Source organism: Mangifera indica, chromosome 2, assembly GCF_011075055.1.
Source record: "Mangifera indica cultivar Alphonso chromosome 2, CATAS_Mindica_2.1, whole genome shotgun sequence".
NCBI lineage: Eukaryota > Viridiplantae > Streptophyta > Magnoliopsida > Sapindales > Anacardiaceae > Mangifera > Mangifera indica.
Genome location: NC_058138.1, coordinates 21150239 through 21170199, shown reverse-complemented (window position 1 = coordinate 21170199; position 19961 = coordinate 21150239). Strand labels below are relative to the sequence as shown.

Below are 19961 nucleotides of genomic sequence, written 5' to 3'. Positions count from 1 at the left end.
GTTAGTTCTTGGAATTATAATGTTTGTGGGTATTTTAAAATGACATCTTTTCCCACAGCTGAAATTACAAACTCATTCGGTCACTGTCTCTCTCTCTCTCTCTCTCTCACATTCATCGAGCATCTGCAGGTATTTGTATCTGAACTGTACTCTTTGTGTAATGGAGTTTTTATTTATATTTTTATATTCTTTATGGAGTCTAATTAGCTGCCTGAGCATTAAATATCGCAACTTGAGACTGTAAAGTGGGAAAGTTTTTATTTTGTTTCTTGGTTTTGGCTGAAATCGCATGGATTTGTTTCTGGGATCATGGCTTGTAGACTTTAAATTAAGAGGGCATTGTTTGTTTTCGAATATACTGATCAAACTCTGGGTTAAAACTTTCATTTTTACTCTACAAATAGCATCTTTTCTACATGTGAATATTAGTTGAAAATTAACAAAATTAATCTTTTATTTAATCTGTGACATTTTAATCTAGTCTTGTAATATTTTGAAAAATGAAATCTTGGCTTGGCTATAATATTATTTAGGATTAACACATTAAATTTTATTTTTTTATTTTTTAAACTTTTTTATGTGATCTTTATGCATCAGTTGTGCACTTTGAAGTCAGCAAATGATATAGATTACAAAGATTCTACTTGCTTTCCCTTTTTTTCATGTGTTTGTAATGGGGTTAGGTTTGATTTGAGCTGCTCAAACTCGAATTCGATCTCAGATCAAACAAGCTAAGTTTGAGTCAATTCGATTATTTGACGTCAAATATGCTCGGATTAATTCTAAAATTAAATTATTTTCGTGTTGAATCCAAACCCAACTCATCAATTTTAAACCAATCTCGAGCTAACTTTTTTGGATTCAAACTAGGCCTTGTTCAAGCGCAACCTTGGATCGAATCCAACCCTAGTTTGTAAAAGGAAATGTGATTAACTAGCGTTCAGTCACACTAAAATTGATGTTTTTTGAAGTTTACAGTTCAAACCTTAAAATAGTTTGCCTTTTTAAATTAATTTGCTTTTGAATGTTATCTATGAATTCTATGCATTGCCTTTATAAGTGAAGAGTTTCTGGGATTGCATTGAGTTTAAGGTAGACCTTGCTGGTTGTTTCTACTAAGAACCTGAAAATATACCATTGAAGTTGTGGAACATAAGAGTTTACTCCTGTGGCTCATAAGCTCATGTTTACAGTTTCCAGATAGAAGATTTTCAATTGTTCCCACTCTCTGATGAGTCATATCACACTTAACATGAATTACGCATTTATTCAAATCTATTTTGAACACAAGTGGAAGATTGATTTTAGGTTTTGTCTGTAATTACTCGTATATCATTCACTTTTTCATTTGACAACAATAGGTAGCATGTTTAATTTCTAGTTAGTCATATCATCAATTTCCCTCTTTTGATTGGAATTCTAAACAAGTTTGGACTCCTGTTTGTGATTTCTTATATGAGTTTGTTTGCTTTTCCAGAATCTACTTTTCACTCCATAAGTGTGGTAGCAGTAAATTCATTGGTCTGATTTGCTATTTGGCTTTCACGGTAGTTTATTCTGTCCATTAGTGCCATTATGTTTTGACCAATACTGGACTGCTAGGTAACTCTTTAAAATGATATCCCCTTCCAATCCATTCATAATGTATGACACAGTTACTAAGGATACCTGAACACAATTTCAAGAATGCTATCATCGTCAAATTTGTGATATTGGCCTTTTCTAACTATTTTACTGGAATAAGATTTGACCAGAGGTCTCTTTCAATTACTCGGTTGAAATGTGTTAACAAAATTTCATGATTGTCTATGATTCAAACAATTCTTGGCTGCTGCGTTTATGTCATGCTAATTGCTTTTTATCAGATATCATCTTATCTCAATGAAGTTACAGAGGATGTCTTGCAACAGTGTCCATGATGCATTGAGTTCTGATGACATCTTGTGTGACATCCTCCTTCGATTGCCGCCAGAATCTGTTTTCAAATTCATACTTGTATCAAAGAGGTGGCTTAAGTGTATCTGCAGCTATGTTTTTCGTCAGAGTTACTTGAGACGATGGAAAGTAAATTCTCGCCTCTTGGGCTTCTTTGTCTGTAATTCCTTGTACCTTGGAAGACGTCCAGGTGGCCTACGTCGCACCCCATCAGAACCTGCAATTCTTTTTTTGTCAACTTGTCAAGAGGGTGATGACCTAAAGTATTCAGGGACCCTCAAACGGCTTGGTTACTTCATTGACTCTTCCAATGGTCTTCTTCTTTGTGGCCGCCATCCAAAGAGCTACTATGTTTGGGATCCAGTTACCAAACAACAGCACAAGCTCCCTCGTCCACGAGTTTACTTTGAAGAATTGTGCATGGCATTCATTGCTGAGGACTCTCCTGATGATTCTATGTGCTACAAGGTCATTCGTGCAAAATGTGAATGTAAACTTAATGAAGTCAATACTGTCACCATTGAGACTTTCTGTTCAAAGACTACCACATGGTATTATTCAATACTCTCTTGCACTTCAACGTTATCATTATGTCCTTGGACAGTTGCCACTGTGATTAGAGGTGTCATACACTGGTTTGCAATGAGGGGAAATATAGCCATTTATGACCAGGAACAAGAAGAGAGGCATATTGTCGTAATTCAACTACCAGGGTCATATGACTTTGATGAGCAAATTCTTGGTGAGTCTTCTGATGGGCTTTTGCAGTATGGTATGAGTTGTAAGTCAGGCATGGAGATATGGGTTCTTGAAAATGAAATAGATGACCGCACATCCCTTAACTCATGCGATGCAAATCTCAAAACTAGATGGACCTTGAGATATAGATTGAATTTCAAGACGATGTGGAAGAATAATCCAAGAGTTATGACAGCCTACAAAACATGTTCTAAATCTAAAGAAACTCAAGTAGTGTCATTTCTTTATCAGAATTCAGAATCTGTTTACATAAGAGCAGGAGATAACATATTTCTTTGTCATCTTCAGAGTAAAGAAGTGGAAGTGGTCCAATATGATGGTCGTAGCTCCTCCATTGTTTGGGATTTCAGCAAAGTAGTGCCTTACTTCAAGCCAGCTTGGCCACATTCTTCTTTGCTATAACAGGATTATCAATCAAGTTTGTGGCTTTTGTTGAGCATTTTATTTAAATAAATTACGATGTTCAAACTATATCCGGTAGAGCTTCAGCTGTAACTTTTGATGTTCAAGAGTTTATGTGAATGAATGTTAGCTTTTCCTGTACGGTAGATGTTGTTGTAGTTTTGGGCATCCTTATTATGTCTCTGCTTTTTCTGGGATGGATTTGTTGTCTGTAGTTATTCTACCAGCATCTACTTTATTTTTACTTCATTTTAGCACCTGGAAACATATTGTGGTGTCACTGATAATTGTATCAGCTTTGGCAAGTCACTGTGAATTCTTACTTTGTTTTAAGTTAATACTTTTTCCTCATTTTCTTTTAGACTGTAAAATCAGCTATGATACCTTTTTTCCTACCTTGTAAATACACAACTATAAATCAGTGAAGCATATATTGGAAGTCTATAAACTATGAATTGTTTAAGAATTACAGGAGCTGAGAAATGTTTCTACTTTTAATTTCTCTCTTTAATGAGACAAAAACCTGCTGCTTGTACAACAGAGAGTAAATCTTCAACTTTATGGTGCACGGGGAGCATAGTTACCCCTGTTTGAATCAATGAACTATTTATCTATTGTCAAGAAAAATCAAGAATAAATAACCCTCCAAAAGCATCCAAAATCTTGGAGGTGGCAAGTTTGAATCTACACCTTGACTTGAGAGGCCAACCAAAAAGAAAACCTACCATGTCTCTAATGATGATTAATCAGACCTCGGCAACAAGAAACTAAACCCTGTGTTCTCCTGAATAAGAGGTGGTGGTTCAATGTCAGAGATGTCGATTTGTTTCATTGATTTCGACAAGTCATCTACTGAAAATGGGATGCTGCAGCACAACAAAGTAGTGAGAGGTCAGTGAAATCCCTAAGGTAATGATCAAGTAAGGCAACTTGGAAGACCAACCAAACTATGCATGGCATGGCCCTTGTCACTGTCATAGATTTTTGTACAGCTACGGCATGTTTGATCATCATGATCATACATTTCAACAATTTAGTGCAACCCTCAACTAAATATTGAAACATTCAAATCAGTCTTTAATTAACCATATGGCGACATTGCTTTGTTTGATTCAAGTTTCCAACACTCAGATTTTCAAGGTACTTCTCAATGAGATATCCAATAATGGTTATTAATTAATGGAACGTAAATGAAAGAAAGAAAAGATCAACACATAGTCAACATTATTTGCCAACCTTGAATCATCATCTAACAGGAAAGAGTTGCTAACAGCATTGTGGGAATCTTCTGTCATCAACACCCTCATATTAGATATAACCTATAAAACAAACATTAACATGGGAACAGTCAGTTTCTCCATAATATCTAACGCACTACGAAAATTTATAGTGCTTTCCCATGTAAGAAAGATGACTCTTAACCTAGTTTGAGTAACGGCATCCAAAGAAAACTTACATCTGGAGACACACTATGTGTGCCATACTTGTCATCCCAGTACATTGTACTGATCCGATATAGCTGCTGTATGCTAAGGACCTGTCCGTAGAATTTAATTTAGTTGATACCTGGAAAAGAAAAGGGCATAGAAACAACTGTAACAATTTGCTAATATTAGATCAGCATCACTCACTGGGCAGAGGTCATGGCTTATTTCATCCAGTCCCTTCTTTGGTTTTTGATGGATGACCTAAACAAAGAAATATAACATTTGAGAAAATTTCATCTTCTCTTTCTTTTCATTGTCACAGCAAGTAATAAAGTAATAATACATTAAGTTTAGAATAGAATCATACAAGAAACCCAATGGCCTGCCTTATATGCTTGAGCTCATCCCATGCTGAACCTGCATACTGCACTCATTTTTTGTTTGTTTTGTTATTATAAAAGACTAAATAATGAAGTAAAGTAGCAGTTTATAAAAATTACCTCATCTGTTGCTTTGTAACACCATTGCTCCAATTCAGCTAATCCAGCTTTAACATATTCACCATTACTAAATGAACAACACTCTCGCCTCAACAAAAGGCTGAAACCAAGACAGTGGTGGGAAGTAAAAAAGATAAGAGAAAACTTCTACCTTCAGTTCTTAAAATAATTCAGAAGTGGTAATAGACTCAAACCTGTTGAAAAGTTGAACATTGATGAAGGAAAATATTTGAGTGAAGACCTTACGAACTAAAAATGGGGGTACCTAAAACAAAATATCAAAAATTAGACAAATGCAAACCATAGACGCAATGAGAATCGGATTTTTTTTTTTAATTTAGGATTCTCATGGTGAATTTCCAAAAATTGAGTAAAACAGGTAAGCTAGAAAGAAGGAATAGAATCAAAATAGATCTAACTAACATGATTAGTTTTCAAAGAGTTTAAGAAGTTGCCAAGGCTCTTCACAATCGCTTGCCAGTGTGCAATTAAAGCTTTCTGGGCTGCAGTGTTAGCAACTGAACGTGATGATCCCTTGACTAAGCTTGCTCTGGATGTTCTTGGTGCCTATTTCATCATATTCAAATTAAGATTTGTAATGGTAGAGTTTAGACAGGAAGATATGTTTCTTAAATTCCAGATACAAAGAAGCATATATCCAATTATTTTTTTATAAGAAAAACACTATACCTGGATGCACAGCCCTAGTAATGGAGAAATTTCTTTCTTCAAATTATCTCGAATCATTCCATAAATTTTTTCCACATAAGCTGTAAGCTGCTGTTTGAAAAGCAAAGCCGGGTACTTAGCGTCAACTTGCCGTAAGGTATCCACTCCACCACTTATGCTACCATTAATCAAGGAAATATTAACCCCTTGAGGACTCCCACGGAAACTCTGAAAATAACAATCAAAGGCATTAGTAGGAATAAAGAAAATTTGCTAAAATGACTACTTGATTCTAATGGCAAAGTTGTACTTGTGTCATCCTCCCAAATAGTGTGGCTGATGAAGATCGACGGCGCTGAGGAGCCATTCCAGCTGCACTGCTTGCTTTCAATGTTCGTTGGAGTAGCAAGAGGAGCGTAGAGGCATTTGATAACCAATAGGCCAAAATATCATTGTTGTCCTGGGTCTAAGATCCAATTTGTAACATTCAAGTTCAAGTTTGATTTGGATGTCAAAAAAAGTTAATAAAAGATAATACCGACACAAGAAGTTAAACATTTCAAACCTCAATAGCATTGCCTATGGTCTGAATGATGCGGTCAAATACACTTGTCCTCTCAACTTCAAAAGATCTCCATTGCAAGAGGCATTTGTATATGATACAGGCACCAATAGGTCGGTTCCCCGAAAAACCTAGGTGTTGTCCAATACAACGAATGAGTAACTCTTGGTTCTCTTGTTGTTTCTCATTTAGTGATTTTTGAGGTTTCTCCTCGACTTCCAAAGGATCTCTGTTCATTGAAGGACTATGTAGATCCTATTCCCATATATAGATTAATCAGCAAAGAAAGTAGACAAAAAATAACAGTTGGGTAAATCTCATAGTAAATTTTTTCATTCCTAGATTTCATTGTAATGTATACTTATAAGAGGATTACTTACAATAGATGCCTTGGTATCCACAGATAAATGGCCACTAGCATTCCTCTGCAATTATTTTAGACAACATGAAGATCCTCAGACCTTCTGGCTAATAAACATTAATTGACAATTTAATACTTTATTCCCTCAAGTACCTGTAGAATTGATCTGGAGCGTCCTGAAAGGAACTTATTGGGTGCCATGGATACAGCTTGCTGTCGTAGTACTTGGTTTTCTGATTCTAAATTGGTCAGCTTCTCTTCTAGCCTAATTGTGGAAGTATAAGAGCGAAACCACATTAGAAAAATTTAAACAAGTAAACATTTCTTCCACATATAAAGCTAAGAATCCCATTTTATAATAACCAGCCACCAATCAGATGATTTAATTTGATGCAAAATAGTGGTGAGATGATCAAATGGAGTGAGAGAAAGTATATACCTGCTCAATGATTCCTGGAGTTGCTGATTTTTTTTCTCTGATTCTTCAGATTTTTTCCATCTTTCTTCACTTGTCTCTTGGAGTTCCTTGAATTTTTGTTCAGATTCATTAGCTCTTTGTTTTTCTGATTGCAATGAATCCTATGAAACCGTGAAGCCAGGGTCAAGATAAACTCATATTGGATGATTATTATCAACTTCCAACATACTATAATGAGCTATAAGACCCACAACAAATTGATGAAAACTCATACATTGACTATTAATGGTTCTACTAATATCCTGCCACATTCAACAAATCTTGAAACACAGGTTTCCAAGTTCTTACTGGGTCAAAAAAAAAAAAAAATACTGCAGTGCAAACCTTTCCCTTTTTTGTAGCATGACAATAACATGTCCTAGTTACAATAATTTGTAAATTGAACATTAATCTTTGTGAAAAAGAAGTAATGTGATGTTGGCATGTTGCCTTCGTAAACTTGGCCCATTAAAACTAAAACTCAAGATCACTCTCATTCTTGTATTGCATGTAAGTTTCAAATCTTCATACAACGGTAGTTACAACTAAGAACAGATAAGATTTTTGAGGTGTTTTTGAGAAAAGTATTTAACCAAGAATTTTATTAATCTGTAAGAAAAGGTTTCACCTAACTACTTGATTCTTAAAGTGAAGATAGGATTACTTTGTTTGGTCAGGGAATGATTACTAAATATACAAATTCCTTTATCAAAAAAATATTAAGTATCAATTAATGGTTAAGCCTCTAACCTTTAGTCTCTCCACTTCTGCTGTTAGTGACTCAATTTTTTTCGTATCTTCAACTAAAACTTGGGTCTCTTTAATAAGAGGAGGTGCATCTTCAATAGCTTTCTTTGCAGCCTCTCGTTCCTTAATAAGCAATGCATTTGTTTCTTCAACTTTCTTTTGCATCTCTTGCAACAAGTTCTGCAACTTTGTTACTTCATTTGTCTTTGCTTCTTCTAAGTCAATCTGCATTCAGAATTTCAAGCCTCAGTACATGATCAAATAGAAAAGCAATTGCAAGATTTTAAAGTTAAATACAAAAAGTGTTTTTTTTTTTTTGGTTTCTTTAAAATTATCACACCATAATGTCATGTCTACTTCAGAACATATTATTACCCGTAAACGTTTCTCCAACTGTAAACGCCATGTGAGTTCCTCTACATGTTTCTCAAGCTTATCTTTTGCTTCTTTAAGTGCACCTGTTTCCCTTGCAGCCTGCACAAAAAAGAGATGGATGTTTTCACTGAAAGTCAAAATGAGATACAAGTACACTTTAGACAAGTACTGAAAAGATCTTCGTGTTTGCTTTCTTAGTTAACACGAATTGTTTGTTCTCTTATTATTTCTTAGAAATTCCATTGTTAATTTCTAACTCTAGACCTTTTCTTCTGAGCAACAGTTTTCTTTTTTGTGTGTTATTAACAAAGATTTCTCCATTAATGTTCACAATTTTCTTGATCCAGTAAAAAAGATTCTTCAAGGCTTAAATTATTTTTACAAGAATCTGTTTACTTCAAATGATTCTACTCCTTCAGTCCAAATTCCAAACATGCAAAAAAATGTTGAGTACATCAATCTGATTATCAGGTCAGAGGCCAAGACCTATATGCATAATCAATGTCTTTATGTGCAATACAGAAAATGATATGAAACTATATTACAAAAGAATTATACTGACCATTTTAAGCTTCCTAAGCTCTCTCCGAGCAATTCTACCTCTCCATCTTGTTTGTGCCTTTATCGTTCCTCTCTTGAGCTTCTTATAATATGAAGTAGCTTTATGGCAACGCCACCGGGCCTATATTTTTTCGTTAATCCAAAGAAATGGAACAGTTATAAGAAATTGTATATGCAAAGAAAAGAAAACATTTTAGAAATATGATTGCTAAGGTTATAACCTGGATAATAATTGAAGCTTTAGTTCGCTTCTTGTATCTGAATTCTTTACGAGCAGCCATTGCCCTTAAACCTGTTTGCAAGACAAGTGCAAAAACATGGAGTTTCTTATAAGCTTTTCTGGCTCCATATCTCCATAGATTTTTCTGAATTTTCACAGCCGCTGCCTCCTTCTTCATGCCATCAAAAACTTTGCATGCTAGTCTTCCTACAAATCATAAAAATGCATGTGAAAATGGATTAGAAATGGAAATTGATTTACCATTCACAAATTCCCCGAACAGCCATGTCCAAAGACATAATAATTTTACCGTTCTATTTAGGGAGCTACTGCTCTATATGGAAAGCTCTACATGTAGTAACACAACCTGATTTATGCTATAAAATTTTCAGATGACTCACCTCTGCACACAGATTGCAAAATCACGGTAGCCTTTCGCAATGCAATAAAGCGTTTACGAGCAATATGAGTTTGTATGCACCGTTGGATGGTTTTTGCAGCATTATTGAGTACTTCAGCTCTCCGTGCATCTAATTCAGCCATTTGACCGGCTCTTAAGAATACCTTTGTTTTACCTATCTGCACCATTATTTTAAGGTAAATTATAAAAATTCTTGAGTGCAACTCATAAGAAACTATAACTATTGTTTCAATATATTGTAAGCATTTCCACAGGTATCACAGATATCTTTTATAGTACCTGATATCCTTGAAGCCCCTTCTTATCCAAAATCTTTTTGCAAGCAACCTTTTCATCATAGCTGCACATAGATGCATTAACAAGGATAATATGCATATTGGTTCGATTTTAATCAACAAATAGCCTTCTGAAATAAATAAATTGAGATTATCCCTGTTGTTGGAGAATTGGTAGCACAGGGGTTTTGGGATTAACGAAATGAAGTTCAACAACCACACCAAAACACCTAAGCACTATTGCCAAACAACTTAAAACTCTGCTTAATAATGTTACTTACTTTCCTTCCAAAACTTCTGTGGCAAGAAGCCCAAACCGGTTGAGGAATTCAAAGAATGGACGACGAGTAGGGTATCCAGCACAACTGATTCTGATTGCCTCTAGAACACCCTATAGGGAAAGCCATTGGTAATAGTTGAACGTCAGAAAACTAATAGGAATTCAACATCATCTCCTTCTTTCTAGAAACCAACATAAAACTAAAAGAAGAGAAAGACATATATAATAAAATTGTACTCACACCACAACGTAGCTGATGTAGAATGTTTACATTCTCAAATATGGAAGGTTTAAGAAGATTATTTGGCTTAACACATCTAATGTAGTGGGGTTGTGTAGAGTTTAAAATATCCATTAATTGTTGTAGTTGTACCTGTATAATTTACACCGTAAAAACATAAGTCTTCTAATTCTTACAACATAAAATGGAGTAACATGATGTAGTACATACGAACACTACTTTTCATCAACTATCACATTAGCAATGAAGAAAAAACTACCTTAAAGCGAGAACCAATTGAAGAAAACTTTGATGATTTAGATGTCTCTTCTGGAGGTTGCGGGAAAAGTCCTGCTACAAAAGGACATTTGGAAGCACTCAACAAATCCTGATGTTCAGGAACCACATAATCCTTGTTTTTGTCCAAAAAATGATCAGATTGGTATTGGACCTGGAAAGAAACGTTATTACTTAAAATAACCTGAATGGTAGAATAGTTCATATATATTTCTTCTTTTGTGATGGAACATTACATATTTTGGTAAACTTTATTTTTTTAGCATACCTCTCCAGCATAATGAGAAATGGTAAAATCTGTGCGAGACAATTTTGGTTTTATAAAGCGCTTACGGCTTCTAAACGTTTGGTAGAGTTTATTCGAAAATGTTTCATGTGTAGATTTTGGAAACATGCTGTAAAAAAAAAAATGGTAAGATTACAAATGAGAAAAGTAATATGACCATCAAATAGGAGCTCAGTTCTAAAGTCACTCGTCCAACAAATTTAATAATATTTTCAAATTTTGACCAACAAAGAAATAAAGGTACAAAAGTTTCAAATGTAAAACATATGGTGAATTACAACCAGATTTCCTTGAGAAGAGAAAATGAAAAAGAAAATACCAAGCTTCATCAAGGAGAGCAATGATTCCACCTGGTTTCTACAAAAACAAAAAAATAATGTGAGACTTGAACTAGAAAACAGGATTTGTAGTACAATTCTTGTAGCCAACCCATTTAATCTAAAGAAAGGCTTAGTTGAGTTTTAAGGGCTCTGAGAGAAGCATTAAATGGAAACATAACTTAAATCATGAACCCCAAAATCCCCCTTCCCCCTTCCCCCTTCCCTAACATCATAAAAATATGAACTAATGATGTGCACTGAATTATCAACAAAATTTTCCAATAAAGATAATAGATTTTTTTACATGATAAACAAGCTTACTATGTTACAATCGCATGCAGTATTCCATTGTTAAATTAAGAGCAGAGTTCTTTTCTTGGTGAAAACATAAAATGGTGAATGCCAATTCCTTCCAGCCAAGCTACTTGATCTATCATTATATTTTGAAAATTGGACAGAAACCAACTCACCTAAACTACAGGAATGTAAATTAATCCATAAGCCACACTAAAACATAAAGAAAAATAATCCATATAAGGTAATGTTGTCAAAAAGCCCAACAGTACGGAAGGTTAACTGGTCAATCATCCTCCAAAGCAAGTTTTAGAACATATAGCTAGAATAACTTCAACCCTTGTAATTGCTTCTGAGCTTGTAAGTTTAATAACCGTCAGAAATCACACATAAATTGAATCCTCCTATCTCTGAAAATCTACTTGACTAGACTGAAAATGCAACTCAGATACCTATCCTTTGAAATAATGGTAGCCTGACTACACTTTTATGCTCAGATCCTTGTTGTCAGTTACTTCTTAAATTTAGCATCTGTGGACCCGTGATATTTATATATAGATCAGAAATTGAATCAGATATGAAGTATTGACTGGCTAGACAATTGAAGTACTGACTTGGTAGCTAGGTTAATAGAGATTTTGATGTTCATTTAGGATCCTGAAGCTATGGAAGTAGGTTCAAAATAACATTGAAGGATTGAGTTGAAGGGAAGAAAAAGGATAACCTTTTCAATAAGATCCAAAACATCTTGATTATCAACAAACTCAATGTAGCTCCAATTAATCTCTTCTTTAGTATACTCTTCTTGTTCCATCTTGAAGACATGCTGAAAGACATTACCAGACTCTCTTAAGCTACAAGTTACTAATTGAACTGCTGTTAAAATGGAAAATAATTGCTGAAACATTTACCTGATTGAAATGCTGCTGCAATTTCTCATTAGTGAAATTAATACAGAACTGCTCAAAACTGCACAATTGGTGTATGTGAACTATTGCATTAAAAATTATAACAAATCCTTGATAGGCGGTAAGCTACAAGTTCTTCAATGTGACATTTTGTTTATGCACTATATGTATAAAGTGTTAACAAATTGTACCTATTATTCTTAAAGCTTTCAAAACCATAAATGTCAAGGACACCAATGAGAGATTTTGAGTTAGGATCTTGCCCAATGGAGCTATTAATTTTATCCACCAGCCTGTGTATAACCACAAATATACACTTAGCATCATATCATTATCTCAGATCTCATTCCATTTTATGTCTGTCATAGTAACCATTGGACGTATATAAGCACTGGTGTATTTTATATAGTAACATTTACCAGTCAAACAATCGAGAGTAAATTGTCTTTGCCAAACCATCCCTACTAATTAAAGCACTTTGAGGGTCAAGGCTTCGCTTTATAACCTCCTCAGGGGTAATCATAACACGCTTACATAATGCATCTTCCAAGGCCACAGGATCACACCTGAAACAAATTAAAATTGAATAATATCTTAATATGAAAGGGAAAAGAAGCATATGAACTATGGTGTTGATATCAAGAATTCATACATGAGAAGCTCTGCTGCTGTTCTAAGATGGAATTTGGCCGCGTCATCTTTTGGAACTGATGAATCAACTTCTTTTCCCTTAGCAAATGCAATATTTCCAAGGTGAAGTATTGCAGCAACAACTCTGAAAATTGCTTCCTAAGAGAGAGAGAGATGGTTAGAGGGTGGTCCTCCCTAAGTTTTACATTTCTCAGTAATTAAATGCATGCTTCTGTAAAAGGTAACCTGATCCTTCGCATTTATTCCAACAATATCCATAGCCCTCCTTGTGGCAAGATAGTCATGGGCATCACTTACACCAACCAGTTCATAGCAACTTGACTGGTTAAGATAGTGAAATGATTTAGGGGGTCCTAATTTGTACCTGTCAACTTCCTGTAACACTAGTAACTTCAGCAAGAGTATAAGAAATTGATATTTTTCTAAGCACCTAAAACAAGAAAAAAAATCAGTCAAACATTCCAATGGGGAAATACCTCCTGTGGTGCAGCACAAAGGAGGTAAAAGCAGTGGTAGTTGCGCTCGGGATTAGAAATTTGGCAAACACGAGATCTCTCCAAAAGGTAAGTTCTGATGGCAGCTCCTGAGATTCTCCCTTGTTTATCAAACTGGATCTCAACAAATTTACCAAAACGGCTGCACCAGTATTGATTTCAGAACAAAAATCAATGTCAAGCAAACAAAAATTTACAAGAATTCACCTTTCCTAGTTATAAGTATACTTAAAGCATCAAGACTAGACATGAACATACACAATTTATTCTTCAGTAAGGAAGATGTGAAAATATGAAGCTTGCTTGGCAATGGTAACACACAAATAAATGAAATGTCATCTATGCAAAGCTTTTGAGTTCAGAGAAATTGGACAAAATAGAACATAAGCAGCAATCTACTTTTTGCTTAAAAGCTTTCTAACCTTGAATTATTATTTCTAACAGTTTTAGCATTTCCAAATGCTTCGAGAACTGGATTTGACTGCATTCAGAGAGATTCTCATCAGAGTTCAAATATTATGAAACCAAAGAAATATATATGATAGAAGATGGAGCGATAAAACTCCATAGAAGCCTAGAAAAGTAGTATGTTATTGATCATACTTCAAGAACTTGTTGTTCAACCGTTCTTCCTTCAGTGGCTGTTCTCCCACCTAAAAAAGCAAGGTACCGCATAAGCATTTTTGTGGTCTCAGTTTTGCCTGCTCCACTTTCACCACTGACCAGAATCGAATTACTTTTCCTCTCATTGATCATTGCCCTGAAAGCAGTTAAAGCATATCTTTTCAACATACAGAAAGCAATATACAGCTTCTAGTATGGAATGAAGAAAACCTGTAGGCAACATCAGCTACTGCAAAAATATGAGGACTTAATTCTCCAAACAGAGCTCCCTTGTATTGTTGCATCATGTGAGCATCATAGAGATGAGGCAATCTTTGGAATGGATTGATGGCAATAAGAATATTTCCAGTATATGTCTGCAACGATGTCAAGCATTAGAGGTGCCTGTAGTAGCAAATGCCATGCACTAAAGACATAAACTTCATCCATTATAAAACTCACATAGATTTCATTGAGTTCATATCTAGTTTTTAAGTTCTGCAGAACTCCAGGCTCATGCAAATAAGATAGCTTTGTCATGTCATCAACGCCCCCAGCAGGAGCTTCCATATCTTTCGGATATATTTTTGATAAGTTTGCAACAACCTGAAAGTTACCAAAACACAATACTTTTTCTCAGCACCACAAATATCAAATGTCAAAAAGTAATGACAATATGATCTCTCATTGAAAGATTTACTTTCAAGTTGTGTCCTTATTTGTGGTTCCTACTACACCATATCATTTAAGGTGATTAAAGGATAAATTTGAAGTATAAGATACTTACAGTTCACTTGAGCAATTGTATATAACAATACTACATTTTAATATAAAAATATGCAATTGTTGATGCAATGATGAAAAGAAAGGGAACAAATATCAAAGATTCAACTATAATACTTGAATTTAAATCACTGACATTTGAATTTTTTCTTGAAAAGAAACAGAAAGAAGAATTGACATGTAAATTCGGATCACTGACCTTCTTTCCATTACTAGCCTGGATCTCAACATTCTTCCCTGTAATTTTTGTAACCTGCCCATCAATCCAGGCCACTTCCGGGTCTTCAGCCCAGACATGAGAACCAACAATAATATTTACTGGAGTTCCCTGCAGATGTCAAATTGCAAACATCAAATTATCAATACATGCAAAGAAAAGCTTCGAAATGACAAAACATCATCTTTTATGCATTGTGGCAATAAACAAATAGAAACTACTTTTATATACCACCCCAACATGCATAAGAAAAACTTTTATTGAACTAAAACTGAGATCTATTGGACATTTTTGAAGTTTCGGGTAAAATCTGTCCTCCTTGAAGTTTATGTTAATTATTTATTTACTGCTTAGGTCTCAACTAAGGTAATAGTGTTGAAACAACTTCTCTAGATTATGTCCTTCACAGATGAAATTATCTTCACTTTCTGTTGGTGCAATGCATTAAAGGGCATATAAATCAGTGTAGCTAATTGGAAATTTCCACCAGTATCACAGCAAAATATCATTTTCTTCTATAGTGAACTCTATGTGAGCTCTTCATTAAACTTTTCAAGCATGCCACAGAACCTTAAAATGTATTAGTCTTTAACCATCATCTTAACTTAAATTAGTAGCAAATTAAATTGCAAAATGCTATAGGCACAATTTGCATCCTAAAATCTAAAACTTTAGCATGACTACTACCTTTTTTCAAATCCTTTCAAGACAATAGATGATACATAATAATATCTATGCAACACTAAGGTTTTCACTAGTGGTTACTTCACCAGAAATCACATCTCGGTGCCTTATCTTAGTTCCTTTCTGAATAACTAATGGAGGGCTAAGGCAGTTTGCCATCTTTGCTAACTTTCTCTGAGATTACTTGCCTATTTAGGGATAGAATATCTACTTTTCTTTGAAATAAAGTATGAAAGCAGGTCCCCAGTACTTCTATTTATAACCTTATCAATGATTCAGCTATTCCTGCTTTTTTACTTTTGGTTGTAGCTCCATTACCCAATTTTCATCCATGGTACAATATACCTCTTAGGAACTTATCATTCGTTTGTTCCTGTGAATCTAATCAACAACCATATCTTCTAATTTCAAAATTGATAGCATAATATTATAAAATTCAAATTTTAATCACTACCACATTCCCTATTTTTCCAAATTATAATAAGCTACACAAATGCAACATTTTTGCTTTATAAGAGTCAAATCAATGGCTTTATTATATCAAATTCAAAATTGATAGCAAAGTCAAGTCTTGTTTAGCAGTACTAACAGACACAATGGTAAGCAGAAAATGGAAATGCAAACAGATAAATAAGCCAAAGTTCACATACCATTTCCGGCTATGAATTTAAAGAGCCACCATGCACTCCCATGAAAATTGATTTCTCACGGATTACAGCTCTAAGATCCAATAGAACTCACCTTCCAAGCCTCAAAACACTCCACTCTCCAACTCAAAACCATACCTCCTTCATCACTAAAAGTCACAGAAGAAACTGATTCGTTTCCCTAGAACCATCACCCTTTTTTCACAAACCAATGCCAACCAAACACAGAACTCACCAAAATTGGACTAAACAAACCAACCCAATTAACCGATTTGTCCAAATATCATAGGGGCTTGAGACAGAAAGTGAATGAAGTGGATAAAAGATGGGAAGAGAAATGTGGAAATGAAAATAGAAAGAAAGGGAAAAAAAAATGGTGAGGATGGAGAAATTGTGGTTTTGTGTATTGAAGTGAATGTGAGATTGAAGGGTAATGATGATGAGAGAGTGCCATTCTTCAATAGGAGCTGTAAGTTCGGTTGTCTTCCCCTTTGGTTTCGCGCCAACTAGTGGCTAGTAGCCAACTAACCAAGTCTAATTCTCTTAACAGAATGTTGTGCTTTGTGTGTCTTGACCGAGTGTAGCTTTTTGTATTGTAATTTGCTACTTGTTTTTAGTTACAACCATTAGATTCTACGTGTCTCAAACTAAATTGTTGTTTCATCTACTTCATGTAAAATTTGATGATACAAGAATTCTTCCTTGATGGACATGATAAGACAATCAAATCTAGTTGATCTTAGAATGCAATCGTTAGGATTCTGATAAAAAATATATCAAATGAATACATCAAATAAATAATACATGTGTTTAAAAATATGAATGATTGCTTATAAAAAGATCACATATATGATTTTTATGTGATTCGATTAAAAAATTTTATGAGACTCTACATCTACGATAATATTATTAAGATGAATGAAATATATTACAAAATGATAACAAAAAAGAATAATGATTTATTTTGGATAATTTTTTATTATTAAAAATAAAATATTACCATAAAATTATAGATTATTATGAATGAATTATCGTGTTATTTGGTAAAATTTTTGTATGTATAAATAATAATTATATTTTGATGAAATTAGTAACATAATATTAAAATATTATTTTATTTGTAAGAATAAATTAATATTGTGTTTGGTTAAATTAATATTTCTTATGATAAATATTTGTTTCGTGTATTTAAAAAAATTCATTTTAATAATATATTATGGTTTTATTTGTATATTGTCAAATTATAAAATTAATTAATTAATTTTTTTTCAAGTTTTTATGTTATTGCCACATATTTATTCTATAATATTTTAAATGTTAATTGTTATTTTAATTGAAATGAAAGGTGTTTTATTTTAAAAAATTAATAAGTAAGGATAAATTTGTTATAAAATTAAGATTATATTATAATTTTTTAATATTTAAAGTAAATAAAATATGCAGAGTAACTTTGTATTACTTATTATATCACCATAAAATTACTGAAATATTTTATTACATAATAAACTAAACAAAATAATGTCAATAATAAAATAAATTATTAAAGATAATTAAATATTACCGGAACTAATTTGTACTTTTATTTTTATGATCAAATTTTTGTTTATCCAAGTTATATTTGAGTAAATACGTCAATTATGAGTAATAATGCACTTGTGACCTCTAAATCAATACGAAGAGTAAATGCATTTCATTAGTCATTGTTAAAATTTAGAAAACTCATTTCGTGATGATAAAAAATTTATCTTTGATTTTGAATTATTATTGAGATTGTGATTTACATGATATCACTTACTCCGTTTCGAGATTTCTAAAATGTCGATAATTATCTTTAAGTTTGTCATAACCTTGAAAATAATTAAAGGATAGAAGAAGTTGGGTTTAAAGATTTATACAATAAATTCTAATGTGCATTCTCTTATATTTGTTTGCACCATTCTTCTTCCATTTTAAAAGAAGTTTAATCCATCTTTCTTCTTCATTAATATTAATTATATTCTCACATATATTAACATAGTTAGTAATATTTACTTGTAAATTTAATATATTTTTAAACTCTCTCGAAAACAATTTTAAAGTGTAAATAATACGTCATGTCATCTTGACGTAAATCTAGACATGTAAAATACGAAAACAAAGATACATATGCATGATGTTACGTATACTAACTTACGTAATATCTCAAATCGATACATCGCATTTAGCGCAAAAGTGTATAGAAATAATTTTTGTTTTAAAAATAAAACTCATATAAAACATGTACATTAATGCAATTATATTGTGTTTGTGACAATTCAGTTCATGTCCTTTGTATTTGCACTAGATTTTCTTTACTTTTCCTTTTTTTCATGTTAAATATGTTTCCGTAAAAACACACATTAGACCATTGTGTTATTCAAAAAGAGAAAAGTATTGGTACGTCTAATCAACACTTTATATTTGAAAAATATTGTTTACCACAAGCGCATCTTCTATTTAAAACGAATTATAGTCAAAAGGATCTATGCCGAGTAGTTAACCTGCCCCTAGGGTCGGATTTGAATCGAGCGTATTTAAATTTAAGCTTGGTTTTAGTTTAAATAAATTTGAAATAAGTTAGCCCTATATAAGTTCGGTCGAGTTTAAGTTCGAGTTTGAGCTACTCATCAAATTTTTTAATTAAAAATTTCGATACAAAACGATATTATTTTGATCAATATGTATTAAAATGAGATCGTTTTAATAACAAAAAATAAGTTAAATCAAATTCAAACAGAGTTTAAACTTGACTTTCACGAGTTCGAACTTCACTATATATAAACCAAACTGAACTTAAACTCAATTCGAATCTAACCCTATCTTCATAATCCAAAATTTTTGTTTATTTAAAAAATATAAAATATCAATAAAATCTTTAACATTTTCTTTGACTTTTGTATTTCATTATTATTCTATATAAATAGCTTGACTCTAAACCTTAACAAGATCATTTGGTTTAAAAGATATTTTATTATTAAAATTAAAAAATTATATTAAATATATATATTATTTTAAAAAAACATTAGATATAAATTAATATTATATTTGATAAAATTTAATAAAAATAAATGATTATTATATTTGATTAGAAGTAATAAAAGAATATTAGTATATTATTTTACAATATTTTTAAAATCGGATCGATAATTAAACTAATTATTTAACTAGTTCATGGTTTAATCAGTTTCTAAATTATAATGTGTTTCTTGAATATCATTAAATATTTATCGCATTTTTAAATATAAATAACATGCATTTAAATAGAATGATTTAATAACACTCATCTAGTTTTCTCTTATTAAAAACACTTGTTTAACTTATTTCAACCCACTAAAATCAATTCAATTTAATTATTCTCTTCAATTAATATTTGTTTATTTTCAATGACAACTATATAACTTCCAATCAATTAATCAACTATACTTTTTTAATATTATTTATTACTATTTTATTTTTTTTATAAATAAATAAATAAATAAATAAATAAATATATATATATATATATATATATATGTAAAACACAAAAGTCGATCATTTATAAGTGAATCAGATTGGATCAAGAGCTAATCCATGGTCGAATCAACTGGT

The 19961-nt window shown here is 32.6% G+C and overlaps 2 protein-coding genes across 5 annotated transcripts; one reads left to right on the top strand and one right to left on the bottom strand.

Moving 5' to 3' along the window:
• The first annotated feature begins 30 nt into the window (after window positions 1-30).
• On the top strand, window positions 31-3350 carry LOC123209339 (F-box protein At5g03970). 4 transcript variants are annotated; one of them, XM_044627330.1, is made up of 3 exons: window positions 53-129; window positions 1478-1547; window positions 1866-3350. In XM_044627330.1, exon 3 carries the CDS (start codon window positions 1882-1884, stop codon window positions 3094-3096), a length of 1215 nt encoding a protein of 404 aa, XP_044483265.1. In that variant the 5' UTR covers window positions 53-129; window positions 1478-1547; window positions 1866-1881; the 3' UTR covers window positions 3097-3350. The 4 variants fall into 4 exon arrangements, with proteins under 4 accessions (XP_044483264.1, XP_044483265.1, XP_044483263.1 ...); XM_044627329.1 differs by lacking the exon at window positions 1478-1547 and having other exon boundaries at window positions 31-129; XM_044627328.1 differs by having other exon boundaries at window positions 1478-3350.
• Window positions 3351-3510: 160 nt separating this feature from the next.
• On the bottom strand, window positions 3511-16878 carry LOC123209338 (myosin-11-like). Its single transcript, XM_044627327.1, has 38 exons — window positions 16359-16878; window positions 15007-15135; window positions 14487-14630; window positions 14256-14401; window positions 14025-14181; window positions 13844-13902; window positions 13404-13563; window positions 13153-13302; window positions 12929-13065; window positions 12696-12842; window positions 12468-12569; window positions 12280-12337; window positions 12093-12194; window positions 11074-11111; window positions 10737-10863; window positions 10452-10622; window positions 10193-10324; window positions 9953-10062; window positions 9676-9736; window positions 9377-9554; window positions 8977-9182; window positions 8757-8876; window positions 8195-8293; window positions 7823-8044; window positions 7055-7194; window positions 6769-6880; window positions 6635-6679; window positions 6258-6509; window positions 6003-6158; window positions 5714-5920; window positions 5447-5590; window positions 5218-5288; window positions 5024-5123; window positions 4891-4947; window positions 4728-4784; window positions 4553-4633; window positions 4333-4415; window positions 3511-3962 (listed from the first exon to the last, which is right to left on the bottom strand). The coding sequence occupies exons 1-38, from the start codon at window positions 16359-16361 to the stop codon at window positions 3839-3841; spliced, it is 4587 nt and encodes a 1528-aa protein (XP_044483262.1). The 5' UTR covers window positions 16362-16878; the 3' UTR covers window positions 3511-3838.
• Between the last annotated feature and the right edge of the window lie 3083 nt (window positions 16879-19961).